This window comes from Phalangium opilio, unplaced genomic scaffold, assembly GCF_054372755.1.
Source record: "Phalangium opilio isolate 3A_F unplaced genomic scaffold, DU_Popi_V2 ptg000209l_1, whole genome shotgun sequence".
Classification (NCBI taxonomy): Eukaryota; Metazoa; Arthropoda; class Arachnida; order Opiliones; family Phalangiidae; genus Phalangium; species Phalangium opilio.
Window position 1 is genome coordinate 4,357,717 of NW_028324217.1, and position 16,716 is coordinate 4,374,432.

Consider the following 16,716-nt stretch of genomic DNA (forward strand, 5'->3'; position numbering starts at 1 on the left):
TTTTTGAGTGATTTTATTTGGCGACATCTGTTTTCTGATTTGATTTTAAAAAAATTATGAGCTAATCTTTGATAGGCAATTTTGATAGTTATGAAAATTTCTGGAAAGATAAGTCGTTTTTTGAATGATATCGAAGTTTTTAATATATTTTAACGTTAGCAAGTGTAGGTTTATTCTATAAGAAGATTCTGTACTTGGTGGTCGTTATAACCCTCTCAAACAAATAAATAAAAATAAAATAAACGATGGTTCAACAGTTCAAACTGTGAAGACGGAGCTTCTTGTATATAGAAGCTCCGTGCTGTCACTGATGTGAACGACTACTCGAGGAGGAAGAACGATTCCACGAAATCATCCAAACGTAGAAGTAGATAAATTAAAGTGTAGATTTTCTGATTTTTATTACCCACAGTTTTTAATTGCAATTTTTGCCTTTAATTATTATTAGTTAACCGTTTATAGTAGATGGTTTAGATTAAATCAAGGGCGAATAATTTTAAAAATTATGAAAAGTAGCTTTTGAACTATTGACAGTTAAAAGTCAAACTTGAGAAATGAGATTATGGAAATTATATGAATATATGAAAATATTGGAAATTCTACAAAATCAGGAAATATCAGGAATCGATTAAACAGAGTAAAATTAGGTAGAGACCAAATCAGTTTGATCGAAAACAATCAAATTTAAAGTCCGAAAATTAAATAATCGATTAATTTAGTCGTCCCTAAAGATTTCAATTTGATTTGATAGGCAAAAAATCTATCTAACAATGAGAGCCAATCTAACATATTGAAGGAAGATTTGATAGTTTCACCATCTATGATTTGTTGAGAGGGAAAAAATCTATCTAACAAATAATGCCCGTCTAAAATATAGCTAGAAGAATTGATAGTTTCGCCAAATATGATAGTTTTGAGAGGAAAAATATCTATCTAACCAGCAGTGTCAGTCTAAAATATAGTCAGAAGAGTTGATAGTTTCGCTATCTATGATAGTTTGAGAGGAAAAATATCGATCTAACCAGCAATGTCAGTCTAAAATATAGTCAGAAGAGTTGATAGTTCCGCCATCTTTGATAGTTTGAGAGGAAAAAAATCTATCTAAGAAGGAGTTCCACTCTAAAATATAGCCAAAAGAATTGATAGTTTCGCCATCTATGATAGTTTGATAGAAAAAAAATCTATCTAAAAAGGAGTGCCCAACTCTGCTAATTTCCCACAAAACAAAATAATCTAGAAATAACCTCCAAGTTCGTCTGCTTCAATTCTCCAGTGTTATATGAATGAATTATTTATCCATGTTGTTGAAAAAATATAATAATCAACTCCATGGCTGAGAGCAAAGCTCAGAGTCAGAGTTACAGACAGAGATTGCGTTTGTGATGTAAAGGTTTGAGAGGCCGGAGTTGATTACAAAATAAATTTGCTATAACCTAGTTAAAGAAATTAGTTAGTTAACAATTATTAACCAAGCAAACATGTCGATCATCAGGTCATTAGGAATTGTAAGTGTTTAAAAATATTTTTTGGTTTGAAAACTGTCGTTTAATTTTGGGTTTTGGATACCAAGCATGTTTTAAAAGTAATTTAGAGAATTATATGGTTATAATTTAAAATTAAATTCGTGAATATAATGAAAAATAACGCGTCATTCTTTGAGTGTTCAAACATTAACGTGACCCTAATCAAAATGATTGAATGCATGGCGCTAAACTTTTAAATCAGGATTGCGTAATAACTTTATAGTCCCTTTAATGGGAATATATTCATAGTCCCTTTAAAGGGAGTATGTAGTATAAACTTAAGACGACCCAAATTTAGGGGTGCATCCAAAGTTTCCCTTTTTTGACACCGTATGACGCTAGTTACTTAAAAACAGGCCGTCGCGTGTGTTGGAAAATTATTTTAAAATATGCTTTACACTCCCTTTAAAGGGAGTATAAACTTAAAACGATACAAATCCAAATTTTACCTATTTTTGATACCGTATGACGATAGTTAGTTAAAAACAAGCTGTCGCGTGTGTTATAAAATTATTTTTAAGTTAGCTTTATACTCCCTTTAAAGGGCCTGTAAATTAAATATTATTTAACGCCGATATTCAATAAATTCTTTTTCAATCTGCTTTATACTCCCTTTAAAGGGCCTGTAAATTAAATATTATTTAACGCCGATATTCAATAAATAATTTTTAAATTTGCTTTATACTCCCTTTAAAGGGCCTGTAAAGTATAAGATATTATTTAACGCCGATATTCAATAAATTCTTTATAGCATAATGAAAAATTAATTTCATCCGCATTGATAAACAAACAATATAAACCTTGTTGCCATGGGCGATTTAAGAGTAGTGCATCTGCAGATGACGATTATCAGTTCATTCAACGTAGCAAAGTGCCTACCATGCACTTTCAAAAAAGTCTGCCTAGATTACCTATTCCAGAACTTTCTAAATCATGTAGTAGATACCTTTCAGCTATACGACCTATAGTCACCAATGAACAATTTCAAAATACCCAAGCCCTTGTCGAGAAATTTCAATCGGGTGAAGGAAAAAGTAAGTTTAAACCCTGAATTTTCATTGCACAGCTTTGCTTAAAGTTGCAATAGAGTGCTGTCAGTTGTGACGTCAGACCCAAGGTTAAACGTCACGAGTCTGCCTTTAGCAATGGGCGGCCATGACAGTTACCGTTTTTTCTTTATGGGAAAACAGCATGGGTGACGTCACACAGGCGCTTCTGACAGCACTCTATAAAAGCTATAGTTTCAAGGGAGTTCCGTTAGATGGCGCTAGTGTACCTGACTTGAACCTTATAGAGTGCTGTCAGTTGTGACGTCAGATCCAAGGTTTAACGTCATGAGTCTGCCTTTAGCAATGGGCGGCCATGACAGTACCCGTTTTTTCTTTATGGGAAAACCGCATGGGTGACGTCACACCGGCGCTTCTGACAGCACTCTATGGACTATGTACAGGGTGTTCCACAAAAAGGGTATTAGGACCTAAGTCCAGTGGGATGGGCCTATAGTCGTCTACTACGAACTTTCTCGTGACGTCTTACCTCGGTTCGACCACCCTTTTTAAACACCCTGTATGTAGGTCGGTTCCACTCACAAGGTGTCGCTAGTAGTAGTACACGTGACCCATCTTTACGTTCCACTAGATGGCAGTAGCACATTCGAGTCGCGATGAGGCTTCAAAAGTATTTTCAAGAAGCGATATCTAGTTTACTAGGGAGAAGTTTTAAGATGCCGAAGTATTTGCGCGCGCCATAGTCCCAGTCCCCTTTTCAAAATACAAGGGGGGACGTAAAAAGAGGCCGGGCTATTTCGCCTAGACTCCTCAGTCGGAAAATAAAAGTAATTTTCGTCATTCGCGTCGCGCTGACGTGCACGAGTTTTCAAGAACCAATAAGATGCTGGCTGGTTGTAATTTAGAGGCGGCGGGGATTAACTCCGGACCCTATGCGTTTGGACTGGAGATAAAGCTGGATTATAATTGTGGCGAATTTATTTAAACTTCTCCCTAGTAAACTAGATATCGCTTTTTGGTATTTTATATAAGGATCCCCGCCAAGCGTCACATATTATAGAAGGCATTTCTAATCAAAGAACCATAATAATTGCATTTCTAATTAATTATTACGGTCGCATTGTTAAAACCCAGGAAATTTCCTGTTCAAAATGATAAAAAAACACAAATAAAAATAAAGTAGGACATAAACCTAAACCAGTTTGAATTATTAAGATACGTAAAAGTAAAAGTACTTGCACATTATGAACTACTACACCTACACTTTATACAAATGCACTTTTACCTGTATACAACTGTAACGCTGTGATATACAATTACTTTACGAAAAATATACTGTATATCATAAGTTTATAAGATATGTTCCATAAGTATAACACTTCCAATAGGGAGTGGGTAAAGTGGTGAAAATCTCCCCTACCAAGCGTCAGACTTTCACTTAGCCAATCAGGAACCTTCCCCCACTAGCCTTTCACTCTGTGAGGTTTGCCGCCATTTTGGTGGAAAGGGGAGAAGCCATCTTAAGCCACACCTCTCTGGCAGCGATCCCTATACTTCGTAATGCTAGATAGAGACTTACAGCTCGAGCTAGTCCGAGATCAACAAGCGAGAATTGAAATCCTACGCTCGGTGGTGGTTAATTTTGCAGGACTTCCATCTAGGTCCTATTTAGTCTGCAATACTAAGCCTTTGTCAGCGCCTCACAAGGCGTCGCTTTACCCTGAATCTATGACCTACTTCAATCACTTCATGACAAGCTCCAGTTTGTAACCAGTGACAAACTTATGGAGGTACATATCTCATGAACTTATGACATGATGTGGTGAAAGCTTGGCGGAGTGTCTAAGAATTAAAAGCGGGGAAGGGCTATTCAATGGGGTCCGCGAACCACTTGTGGAACGTCACGTTCATTAAACTATAAAAATAAAATTACGTCACCTATTGCCTAAATAGACATAATGCGTACTGCTGCACAAAATAATATGAAAATAAATTGAATATATTATAATACCACAACTCTAATTAAAAAATTAATTAGATCTACACGAGGAGCTTATAGCAATAAACAAGAAAAATAAACATACAAGTTACATTAGCGCGCCTTGGTTTGAAATGTACTTGAAGTCCAGAGATTCAATTGTCTTAAATTATAACCCGGCTATGGTTTATAAAATGGATCCGAGACAAGAGTACAATGATCAAGTTAGTCCAGAAAACCATAGTCATTATTCATTGCAAATTTTTCAAATTATTTCACTGCGTATATCAGGTTATACGAGCGACAAATATTACTATATCGTCGCTAAGATTTCTTAAGTCACTTAGAAGTAATCAGTTAGAACCTGAAGTCTTTCATTTAAATCCTGAGAAAAGTGATAATGATAAATTTCGAACAGTTACTAGGTAACGTAAAGTTGTCACGCTTTAAGGGACTGTAAAGTTGTCGGCGGACCGTTGAATTTGTTTTCCTTAGAAAAAGGCACCCCCCTTTCCCCCTTCACAATCATTGACGTTAGCAGGTGATGTAAAACGCGTCAAACAGGAGTTATTTCGTAGTTCTAAAGCGGTTCCTCACATACGGTTAATCTCTCTTGTGATTGGTTGGGAGCCGCCCCGTTCCGGCGTTTCCCCACTCCCGAGAGTCCGAGACCCCTCCCCCCCCCCCGCTGCGTTTTTGCTAGAACCAGAACCGTCGACCGTGGCAATACAGAGCTCTCGTTTGGGAGAGGTGCTAAGATACGAGATAATCTACACCGCCATATTGGTGGGTTCATTGCATAAGGAAAGCATATGGCTGTAAAAACCGTGGTAGGACTTAGGAGGGTGTGACGTACGTACTACTCAGCCAACTGAAATCTCTCTATAGCAAAGGCACGCAGTGATTGTCGGATAACTCTGAATAACACAAAAATAGCAAAATACCTTAACACTATTTTCCCGGAAAGAAGGAAAGCCATGTTTTGCTTACCCCCGGGGGCTGTGACGTCATTAACGACTTTTTCGTAATAAAAAAATAATCTACGGTCCCCCGAACACTTTACAGATCCTTTAAGGATCGACAAATTTGTGCTTTTCCTCCAAGTTTCTGGTGCAATAATGAAATTTTCGTAACTTAGATTGTGTCCCGAAATGTTTTCATGGTACGCCGCGTATTACTTTAAAGCTTTCCCATTGGACATGAGTCAATACAAAAACCTAATGAACTCGACTAGAATACCGAAGTTAGGGAAAGACGAGATTAGGTTAGATACGTCTGGACGCCACTTAGTCGTAATTAAGAACGGAAACTTTTATAGTTTCGATGTCTTTGATAAAAATGGTAATTGCGGAGATACGAAGCTGATAAATCTTCATTAATAACTTAATTATTCAACAAATTAGGAGATATATTACCCGCCAAAGAGCTTTACGGTAACATCAAGTACATATCCGAGCAGGCAACACCATTGCCTTCGCATTCGGTCGGGTACTTGGCTACACAGAACAGAGATTTTTGGGCAAATGCCAGATCGCATTTGGAAGCGACTGGTAACGAAGAAACGTTGAAAACGATCGACAGCGCCGTTTTTGTACTGGTCCTCGATGACTTATCGTTTGATAATGATTTCATCAAGATGGCACCTTCGTTTTTACACGGACCCGCTGATAGTAGATGGTTTGATAAGTCCTTTCAGCTGATTGTAAACAAAGATGGCGCTGCGGGTATTAATTTTGAGCATTCTTGGGGGGATGGTGTGGCCATTTTGAGGTACTTTAACGATGTCTTTGCCGATTCCACTAATAAACATCGTATTCATCCCGATACCATTCCATCCACAACGAATTCAAGTTCAGCAGTTAGGAAACTTCGTAAGTATGCGTCAGTCTGTAACGTGACTGATATCAGGGATAGATTTAATTTTAGAAGTAGGAATGGAGAACAGAGTAATATCTGGGCGCGCGTCAAAGTCCCGGACGGACCCCCATCCACGGGACGGAGGGGTATGAAAGAAGAGGCGGGTCATAGCGACAGAGGTAAAAAGGGACTACGTCATTATTTTTCGCCGTCCCCGTCAGCAACGTCATCAAAACGTAGTTTAAGTGAGCCAGCCAATAAGATAATTTAAACTTTTCGTTACATTACGTGTTGGAGGGAGGGGCTTTATACTATACTGGGTGGGCTATGAGTCGGAATAACTGAAGTAAATACTAACCGTTAATGGTCCATTCCTGCTTCTAAAATTAAATCTATCCCTGCTGATATTAATCAAAATGATACATAATTCTTCGTCGTTAGACTTTAAACTTGATGACAAATCAAAGTCATCAATTGATCAAGCCAAGTCTAACTACGAAAAAACAGTGGATTCTCTTCTACTTGATGCTTCGTTTAACACGAAGTTTACCAGAGATTTTTTAAAGAAACAAAAGATAAGTCCGGATGCAGTTATTCAACTCTCGTTTCAGGCAAGATCATACAAAGTTTGCCCTAAGACCATTAAACACAGTGTGTTTAATGGCCTTAGGGCAAACTTCATTAACACGCAGTTCTTCAAATTCAATAGTTAGCTTACCAACTGCAATATGGGCGCAAAACTGCAACGTACGAAGCGTGCAGTACAGCCGCTTTCAAACATGGCCGTACTGAAACTGTTAGGTCAATTACGATGGAAACGAACGCGTTTGTTGATGCCATAACAAAACCGTTATCGTCAAGAAAATCCCCCGCTGAACTAAGAGCTCTTATTGAAGCGTGTTCGAAAGTTCACGGGAATCTGACTAAAGAAGCTGCTATGGGTATGTGAAGCATACTATGTTCACAACAGGGGTTAATCTTAACAGAAGTATATAATACTTCTCTTCGAGAGAAGTGTACCACAAATCTGGGTGAGTGTAACGTCACTCTTCCCAACATCGGAAAACTAAGAGCAAGGTTACTAAACCGAATCACATACACGATAAATAGTTCCCTCATCATTACTCTATTAGCGTTTAAATATTTGGCAAGACGCGCTTGTGCATTTCTGTCCCACGTCAAGACAATCAAGGTTTGTGGGATGATTGCTGGGGATTTAGTGCCAAACGACTATTGAATTCACCTTACGGCGCGATGCCCATTTGTAGTTTGATGAGCGGGAAAGCAAACTAAAAGGATGAGCCTGGGAAGAATGACGTTACATAACTAAAGCATTAAGAGGATACAGAGTGTCATCCTTCTTCTATTATCCCCTTCTGATCTTAACTATAATTGCATGGGTACTTTTTCAGGGCAAGGATTTGATCGTCATCTCTTTGCGTTGAAAGATTTGGCAATAAAGAAGAATATGCCGTTACCCGCTTTATATCAAGATCCGGTGTATAGTCAAGCTACGTATTACCGTATGTCAACTTCCACTTTATATGGTCCTAGTTTTATCGGAGGAGGGTTTGGGCCTGTGGTACCTGATGGTCTCGGTATTGCTTACGCTTTTACCGAACCTTACGCTTTAGGCACTTTAGTTTCGGGTTATAAGAATGAAAAGAATCCAACTGAGTTTTTATCAGCGTTGACTAAAGCTGTAGATGAAATTTACGATGTTCTAGAAGCAACTACAACCAAATAAATAAATAAAGAATTAATTAATTAATAAAGATTTTTTAATATAAATGTGCCTTAAATATAAAGTATTATTAATTAATTAATTAATTGAGTTTTAATTACGATAATGTTACACCAAAACTATTTCTTTGTTAGCACAATTTCATTTCAATATTGTGAAACTAAATTTGTTCTTATTGAAAATAAAACTATAGAGATAAGATTAAAATTTTGCATTTTTTTACACTTAACCGAATTTAAATTAGCTTTATTAATTACTATTAAAAAAATTAAGAGTCTTGATTCAATAAAAATTGTATTTTTGTAATTCTTGTTTAAAATTTAATAGGTTCAATAAATTCTTTTAAATTAAACTTGAAGATTTTTATTGTGAGGTGTAATTTTTCTCATCTTCTTATGGGTATTTCATTTACCAGATCAGAGGTTACGTGCTCATTTTCTTATACCGTTAAGTTTATAAGATATGTTCCATTAGGATGACACTACCTATACTTCGTAATGCTAGTAACATACTGAGAGCTAATTCGAGAACGAAAAGCGAGAATTGAAGTCCTACACTCGGTGGGTGTTAATTTTGCAGGACTTCCATCTTCCTATTTAGTCTGCATTACTAAGCCTTTGACAGCTCCTCACCAAGCGTCGCTGCGGCTTTACCCTGAATCTATGACGTTTCACCTACGTCATACTTCGTGACAAGTTCTCATTAACCAGTGAAAACTTCAATGGAACATATCTTATGAACTTAGGATATATATTGAAAAAAATGACCCAAGGGCTGGGACATCATTGTAGCCACATCGTTTACAACTGAATTCGAACATATTTATTAAAGTATGAACAATTCAGAAATCACCTAGTCTTAAGCGATTCCATATTCATCGGGATATGTGAATAGCTTCATATCTCAATAGGGTTTCGAATATCTGGCCCTGCGTGACAGAATGAAAAAATTCCCCGAATCCCCACACAAGGGAAGGATGACTAAATAGAACGAGGTTTGTTGTCACTTCTGAGATCGTTATAAACACTGCCTTAAGGTTTAAGGCAACATTCTGAAAATAACGTCTTTGTATACTAGCTTTTGCTTTTAAAATTTCCCTCGATTTCTTTGTATTTCGAAATAGAGGAGCGGTATTGAAAGCGTGACTGGCTTCTGATGAAATCCTTACCGTTGACAGGTGTGAAAGGTTTTTAAAAGGGATTGGTACATTAAATAACGAGGATTTTGTCTCTATAGATTTGGTAAAAGGCATACCAGTAATTTGTATTTACAGGGGGTGCAAAAAAAAGTAGTAGGGCCGATATAGTGGGTTCTACACAAGTATACAAAAGGGATTATTAATGCAACAGTTGTACACGTTCCCTAAGGACATTGAAAACTCGTATTTTGATATAATTATTGACATCAACTTTCTCAGAATTAATAGCTGCAATTTGTTAATAAAGAGCAAGAGTTGCACAATCCACAATTTTCTTATTATCCTTTCTTTTATATTTTCATAATTTAATTTTAAATGTTACTTGTTATTGTATTATAATTGTGAAACCTCAAATATACATATTTTTATTAATAGAAATCTTATCTCTAATTAACGTGTCGTAAACAACATATCGTCATCATAAGTTTATAAGATATGTTCCATAAGTATGACGACACTACCTATACAAGTTCGCAATGCTAGAGACTTACATACTGAGATTTGGTTCGAGACCGACGGAAGCGAGAATTGAAGTCCTACACTCGGTGGTTAATTTTGCAGGACTTCCATCTAGGTCCTATTTAGTCTGTACTTACTAAGCCCAAATTTGACAGCGCCTCACCAGGCGTCGCTATACCTCAATCTATGACCTACCTCTATCACTTCATGACAAGGTCCAGTTTGTAACCAGTGGCAAACTTATGGAAACATATCTTATGAACTTATGGATATCGTGTACGGTGTTGTAATAGATTTAAATATGTTCAGTTTCTAATGGGAAATTGTGCAAATGTTGTTTTAAAGGCGTATATAAGGGCACTAAAACCCAGCTTGGAATTAAATCGATTTTCTCCTACACTGAGGTAAGATAGCTTAGGTTAATTTCGTTCCAAGGGTATAATTGTATCTTTCTTTTAGAATATCTACAGTAAATCCATTAACGATGAAAGCCTCTGTAATTTTGGTCTTGACCTTAGTGGTCCTTTGTTCGATTGGTGAGTTCTTTTCTTTAAAGCAAATATCGGCTCCTTAGGCGCCCCTTACACGGCATGTGTAAACCTTTTACACGCAAATTTCACCTCCTTAGGACCCTCTAACATGCCGTGTAAACCTTTTACACGCAAATATGCGCTTTTGCCAGTGCATTAGAACCAATCAGAACTCGGTAACGAGGTCTTTGTTAAGCTTAGCGGGTCAATCAATTCAACCCCTAGACTATGGGAGCTATAGTGCCCTTAAAGGGCGCCACCGGAGGCTTGCGGGGTCAAACTGTTGCGAAGCATAATGCCTAGCCCCCCGCCGCGACAGTGGCGCCACTCCCTATAGCCAAAAAGCTGAGTGTTTTCCCCCGTCCCTAAAGGCAGACTGCCTCGGGAGAGGTCCGGTTAGCCCCTTTAAGTATCATCGTGGGTCAATAACAATTAAATGTGTCGCCTATATAAATTTATCTAACCATACATACCACATTTTCATTTTTGTCATTTCAGCTACTGAAATGGTAGATGCTGGATTTGGATGTCCATTCAACGCTTACGAATGCCATCGCCATTGCCAATCCATCAGTCGTAAGGGAGGTTTCTGCGCTGGCACTCTAAGAACCACTTGCACTTGTTACAAGTCAAGATAGTGGCACTTTTCAGCAGAATTTTCCAAATGTTAAACATTTCTGTATTGCAATGAAAAGCAATAAAATAACGATTGTTTAAAGCATTTGATCTAATTTAACGACTACACAGTATAAGCTGTAAAACCCAATAATTTGGCACTTGCATATGCGATATGTAGTCGTTTTGGGTATACTATTAGGCCTACATAAACTAAACGCTGTTCACAGCGGAAAAAGTGTACACATGGCATTTCGGAACAAAGCAGCTAATTCAAGTCTATTATAGAATTTAGAAATTATAGAATTTTTTTATATTATTCAGCGTGGAACAGATCAGACGAAGCTTATTTTGAGTGTCGTTGTACTGCCGACGGAAAAAATAAAAGGTATGGTAAATATCAGACCTATGATATGATTCCGTATTAGCTAGGTATGGTTGAGGTGGGAGTGCGTGTTAGTTTCGTAAGTGGTAATGTTGTACAGATTTCTAACTTTCTAAGGTAATGTTCCAGATGGCCCAATGGTTGCGGAACATTAAGTTCTTACCACATCGAGCAAACATGGTATTTTCGTCTATCCAACCTCCACACACAAACCACAAACTCACAGATCATAATCGTAAAAGCGAGTATGTCTTGCACACTAGTAGCTGAAACACTTTTACCGCTATATGTATTGAAGATTCTGGAAACGTTGTCAACGATAGCTGACATAATTAAATAACAACAAACTTGCCTCTGTCCGGGCTTGTTGGGTCGGGGATTGTGTATAAATTCAGTTTTGTAAATACTGCGAAGCAAAACTCGGTTATTTTTCCGTAATTGAACAATATACCCATTCTTCTGTACAGACTGACAGGACAGATGACAGTATATTAAGTGCTTTCGAAGTTTCAATAAGTGATGTAATCATAAGAACAATATTCATCTGAGAACGATTGACATTTGAATTAGATTCAAAGGGTTTTGGGAATTTCCATAATTTAACGAACACATTTTCGCTATACTATAAATACCACTTTACAGCCGTAACTTTAGCATTGCAAAATTTTCACTCGAAAACGTAAGTTTTATGGTTCTCTTTCAACAACTTATTTTTCTTCATAACGTTAAATTTACTATTTGAAATAGATGTGTTAAAATTTAATAGATCTGTAGAAAATTTAAAATAACTATTGAAATTCGAAATTAAGTTTAACCGATATGAGAAATGCGGTTTTCATTGCATTGCTCAATGATTTGTTATGATTCGAAATTTTATAAAACAAGAATATGTATAAAGGCAAACTTTCGGAGCAAAACAGCTAAGATTTAATGTGTCGATATTTTTTAGGAAAATCAAAACTAAAGTTAGTCAAAAATGAAAGCCTCCGTAATTTTGGTCTTGACCTTAGTGGTCCTCTGCGCGATTGGTGAGTAATTTTCAAACATTGTTCCATTACATGTTTGGACAACTTTTGTAGAAAATTATCGAGGTGACACGTGGAATCAAATAACAATTCACCGTGTCACCTACAAAATTATTTATATGAAACGCAGTGAAATACTTTAAACACTGCGTCTTGATCATATTACTTCAGGTACTGAAATGGTCGCTGCTGGATTTGGTTGCCCATTCAATGCTTACGAATGCCACCGCCATTGTCAATCTATCGGTCGTGGAGGAGGGTACTGCGCTGGTACTTTCAGAACCACTTGCACTTGTTACCGGTAAAAGTAGTGAGAAATTTGTCAGCAGCAGTTTGAAAATGTTAAACATTCAACTGTAACTTGATTAAATAAAATCGAAAATAAGATTAAAACGAATGAATTAGTTTTTCTTGATGTAAGGAGAATAACGAACGCCTTGAAATCTTATTCGATTGACGAACCCACACAGTCCACAATCTTATCTTTGAAGAAATTTTAATAAACCAGTTAAAAGTTCAATCTCCCACTAGAAGCAGCATTTTTCAAGATATGTTAAGTTCTTCATGGTTTGTTGCGAGAAACACTCATAGGGTAAGATTGCATTGAAAAACCGTGTTTCACAAGCGCATACGCATATATAGGAAGAAGGCAAGTGAAAAATATTGACTGATCGTCTTGTGCTTGTCGAGGTAAGTTGCCATGTTAAGCGTTGCAGTACACGTTTCTGATAAGGATGTTCTTTGGGAAATCAGTTTTGAGTCGCCAACGTAACTTCTATCTCCATTTTGCCGTCCGGGTTACTGTTTTCGAGTAATGATTCGATAAGTGTTTTAGCAATGACCCCTTAATTAAATTAGAAATCATTGACTTTCAGTTTCTTAATTAAATTAAAAATACTGACCCCAATCTTAACTTGAAAACAATGTCCCTTAGGACAAAATGGAGATAGAAGTTCCATTTTCGACTCAAAATTGATTTTCCAAAGAATATTCCCCTTAATTTATGGCAGACTTGTCAGAAACACCCTAGCAGCTACAAGACGAGATTTCTAACGCCCATTTTTTTTAGAAAGATGAAAGCTTCTGTTATTTTGCTCTTGACCCTAGTGGTCCTCTGTTTCATCGGTAAGTTACTTTCAAATGTGTCATTACAAGAGGTTTGGGGGAGAGAAAAACAAGTTGGGAAACCAAAATATAAACCTCTCCGAGTCGAGACGCAATTAAGAGATTTTTCTTAAATAATTAAATAAATATAATTGATATTAATTATTTCAATCGTCATTTATTTAGCTTAATTATAGTTAAATCGTTTTAAGAAACTTTATTCCTAAAATCATTTTAAACAGCTATTGTTGACGTTTGAATTCAAGCGGATGCCTCCAACTATTTTTGGAAATTTAGGGTATATAAGGCGATTGATTCACTATAAATGATAAGAAAACTCGCAATTGCGTGAACCTTTGGTGGAAGCCCTGCCATTGGGTGAGGATAGACGTTTCTCGTAACCCTAGCCTATAGCCGCGTAAATCTTAACCTTAACGATGATAATGGAGTAGAAGCTAATATTGCTTTCTGCGAAGACGTTTGCTCCGATTTGCCAACTGCGCACACGACGACAGACACACACACACACACAGACCGACAGACACATACACACAGAGAAACGTCCAGTGTAATACCTCTCCGTGACGTCATCGTCACTCTGAGAGGTAAAACGTCACCACTCATTCCCATTGTATTACTTTAGCTACTGAAATGGTAAATGCTCTACCTGATGGTGGTCGACGTCCTTGCACGGAAGAATGGTGCGCCGAGGTATGTCGACTCAATGGAAAAGTAGGAGTTTGTGGTCCCGCTGCCACTGGATCTTGCCTTTGTTTGGATCATTGAAAATGTATGAAAAAATTTGGAAATGTTGAATATATCTGTATTGCAATCTAAAGCGAGAAAATAAAATTGAAAATGAGTTGAAATTTTTTTTAATGAAGTAGTTGAAAGTTCAATTTCCCCACTAGAAGCAGCATTTTTTTGCAACATATTAAATTATTAATGCTTTGTTGCAAAATGATAAGGCTGCAATGAAAAATTGAAAACATAAATATGTGTAAGGCAAGAGAAAGATATTGATTGCCTATCAAGTTCTTGTCGATGTACGTTGGCCTCTTCATTGTTGCAGTAAGATGAAATGATACAGCTAGATAGCAATTAAATCTTCATGTACTCATTTGCATTGCTTGTTTCAAATATATATACTAACATAAGTTTATAAGATATGTTCCATAAGTATGAGACTACCTATACTTCGTAATGCTAGAGACTTACAGCTCGAGATAACTAGTTCGAGAACGACGGAAGCGAGAATTGTCTACACTCGGTTAATTTTGCAGGACTTCCATGTTCAAGTACTAAGCCTTTGACAGCGCCTCACCAGTCGTCGCTTTACGAGGATCTAAATATCTTATGAACTTATGATATTTGCAAGAATAAAATTAATCGCACAAACACGTACATTTTTTTCATTTGTACAAACTTGTCAACCTTTTTAATACCAACTGATAAATGCCCGGTTAAAAAGATTGAGATAAAAGATGAAAGTATAGGTTGGTTATACGTCAAAGCTCAATTCACATTTTTATCGAAAACTACACAATATTATATTTATATTAAATGATTTGAATCAAATTTAAAAAAATCCATTATTATGAATATTTGGAATGCTTTATCAATCTGGATACGCATTCATAATTAATTATACTTTACTTTTTAATTATTAATGAAAAATAAACAAGAAAAAATCCGTCATGTAAATCTGATTAAAAACGATTATAATAAATAACTAAACTAAGATCTATATTAAATACAATTATTATACAAAATGTTTAACGACTAATTTCTTATTACAGAGTTTATGAAATTCACTGAAAAATGTATAGGGAGTGGGCAAAATCTCCTCTACTATGCGTCAGACCCGCACTTAGCCAATCAGGAGCTTTCCCCCACTAGCCTTTCACTCTGTGAAGTTTTCCGACATTTCGGTGGAAATGGGAGGAGCCATTAAGCCACACCTCTCTGGCAGCTCCCTATATAGCACGTGTTCTATTCATTCTACTTCTTTTCATTTAGTCATTACATGTTAAACCTAATTTGAAAAGCACCTGTTAGGCCTATTTATCCCAAACTTGAAATATCTTGTATGTCTACTGTCTAGAGTGCTTGTTCACGTTCTTGTACACGTTTTTTAGCCAATTTCGTAAACCCTGTATTATAGAATTACATTAGGACTGAATGAGTCCAAGAATGACGTAAGTAACGCGATTTTTGAGTCAGTTTAAGAGTTGATCAAATTGAACGCATTGTAAATTAAACGCAGACCCAGTGCGCTCCATTCTTATCAGAGTTCGAAAAAAAAACCAAAAAAACCGGGTTTTATTTAAAAAATCCAGCCTACCGTGTTTCATTGGTTGGTTTTTTTTATTTAATAGTTGCGTGCATTGTAGAAATTGCCATTAAAAAGTCACTACTTAATTTAAAACTATTTCAAAAAAATGTTACTAAATAATACATTTGAAGTTGAAACAATAAACATCTTAAGCTATCTTTAAAACTAAATTATTTTGGCATTTAAATTGGATATAGGTCTATTAGTGATAGGTTGGTTTTATTAAGTGGGTTTTTTGGATTCGAACTCTGGTTTACGCTAATGCACATAATGGCCACTTACACCTTACCTAGTTGTCAATTGACAAGTGTTAACAATGTAAAGCTCATTTGCCCCGAACTTTACAACACTAGTATGGCCTTCCCTTACTACACAAAACTGTCGGTCACAATACACTTTTGTTCATTAATACACCCAAAATCTGGCATAAACGAAAATTTCTCACCCACCTTGACCTTTTGTACAGATTGAGAAATTAAACTTTACGATGAACCATTTTGATTTTTCGACATTCTTGGACGCATTCCGTCAAATATTTAAGTCATGGGGATTTTGGGGAGACAATTGACATGGAAGGGTATTTTGGGGGACTCATGAAAAGGGTATTTTTGGGGACTCATGAAAAGGGGATTTCGGGGGACTCCTGAAAAAGGGATTTTGGGAGACTCATGAAAAAGGGTATTTTGGGGGACTCATGAAAAAGGGTATTTTGGGGGACTCATGAAAAAGGGTATTTTGGGGGACTCATGAAAAAGGGGATTTCGGGGGACTTTGGAAAACGGGATTTCGGGGGACTCATGAAAAGGGTATTTTGGGGAGAAATTAAAAGGGTATTTTGGGGGACTCATGGAAGGGTATTTTGGAGGAGACATGGAAGGGGATTTTGGGGGACTCATGGAAAGGGGATTTCGGGGGACTCATGGAAAGGGGATTTCGGGGGACTCATGAAAAGTCCA

The 16,716-nt window shown here is 36.7% G+C and overlaps 1 protein-coding gene and 2 long non-coding RNA genes across 7 annotated transcripts; 2 read left to right on the top strand and 1 right to left on the bottom strand.

The window, feature by feature from the left end:
• The first annotated feature begins 1,304 nt into the window (after positions 1–1,304).
• CPT2 (Carnitine palmitoyltransferase 2) lies at positions 1,305–8,316 on the top strand. The gene is made up of 9 exons (XM_089853924.1): positions 1,305–1,505; positions 2,275–2,557; positions 4,569–4,732; positions 4,800–4,933; positions 5,647–5,849; positions 5,912–6,379; positions 6,807–6,976; positions 7,075–7,306; positions 7,778–8,316. The coding sequence occupies exons 1-9, from the start codon at positions 1,479–1,481 to the stop codon at positions 8,110–8,112; spliced, it is 2,016 nt and encodes a 671-aa protein (XP_089710050.1). The 5' UTR covers positions 1,305–1,478; the 3' UTR covers positions 8,113–8,316.
• On the bottom strand, positions 8,188–12,251 carry LOC149618539 (uncharacterized). Of its 5 annotated transcripts, none has more exons than XR_016375131.1 (3): positions 11,929–12,251; positions 11,649–11,840; positions 8,188–10,973 (listed from the first exon to the last, which is right to left on the bottom strand). It is a non-coding gene; the product is annotated as an uncharacterized LOC149618539 (long non-coding RNA). The 5 variants fall into 5 exon arrangements; XR_016375130.1 differs by having other exon boundaries at positions 8,188–10,531; positions 10,770–10,973; positions 11,649–12,251; XR_016375129.1 differs by having other exon boundaries at positions 8,188–10,541; positions 10,770–10,973; positions 11,649–12,251.
• A 620-nt stretch (positions 12,252–12,871) lies between these two features.
• Positions 12,872–14,308, top strand: LOC149618540 (uncharacterized). Its single transcript, XR_016375132.1, has 3 exons — positions 12,872–13,011; positions 13,391–13,446; positions 14,069–14,308. It is a non-coding gene; the product is annotated as an uncharacterized LOC149618540 (long non-coding RNA).
• Positions 14,309–16,716: the final 2,408 nt, after the last annotated feature.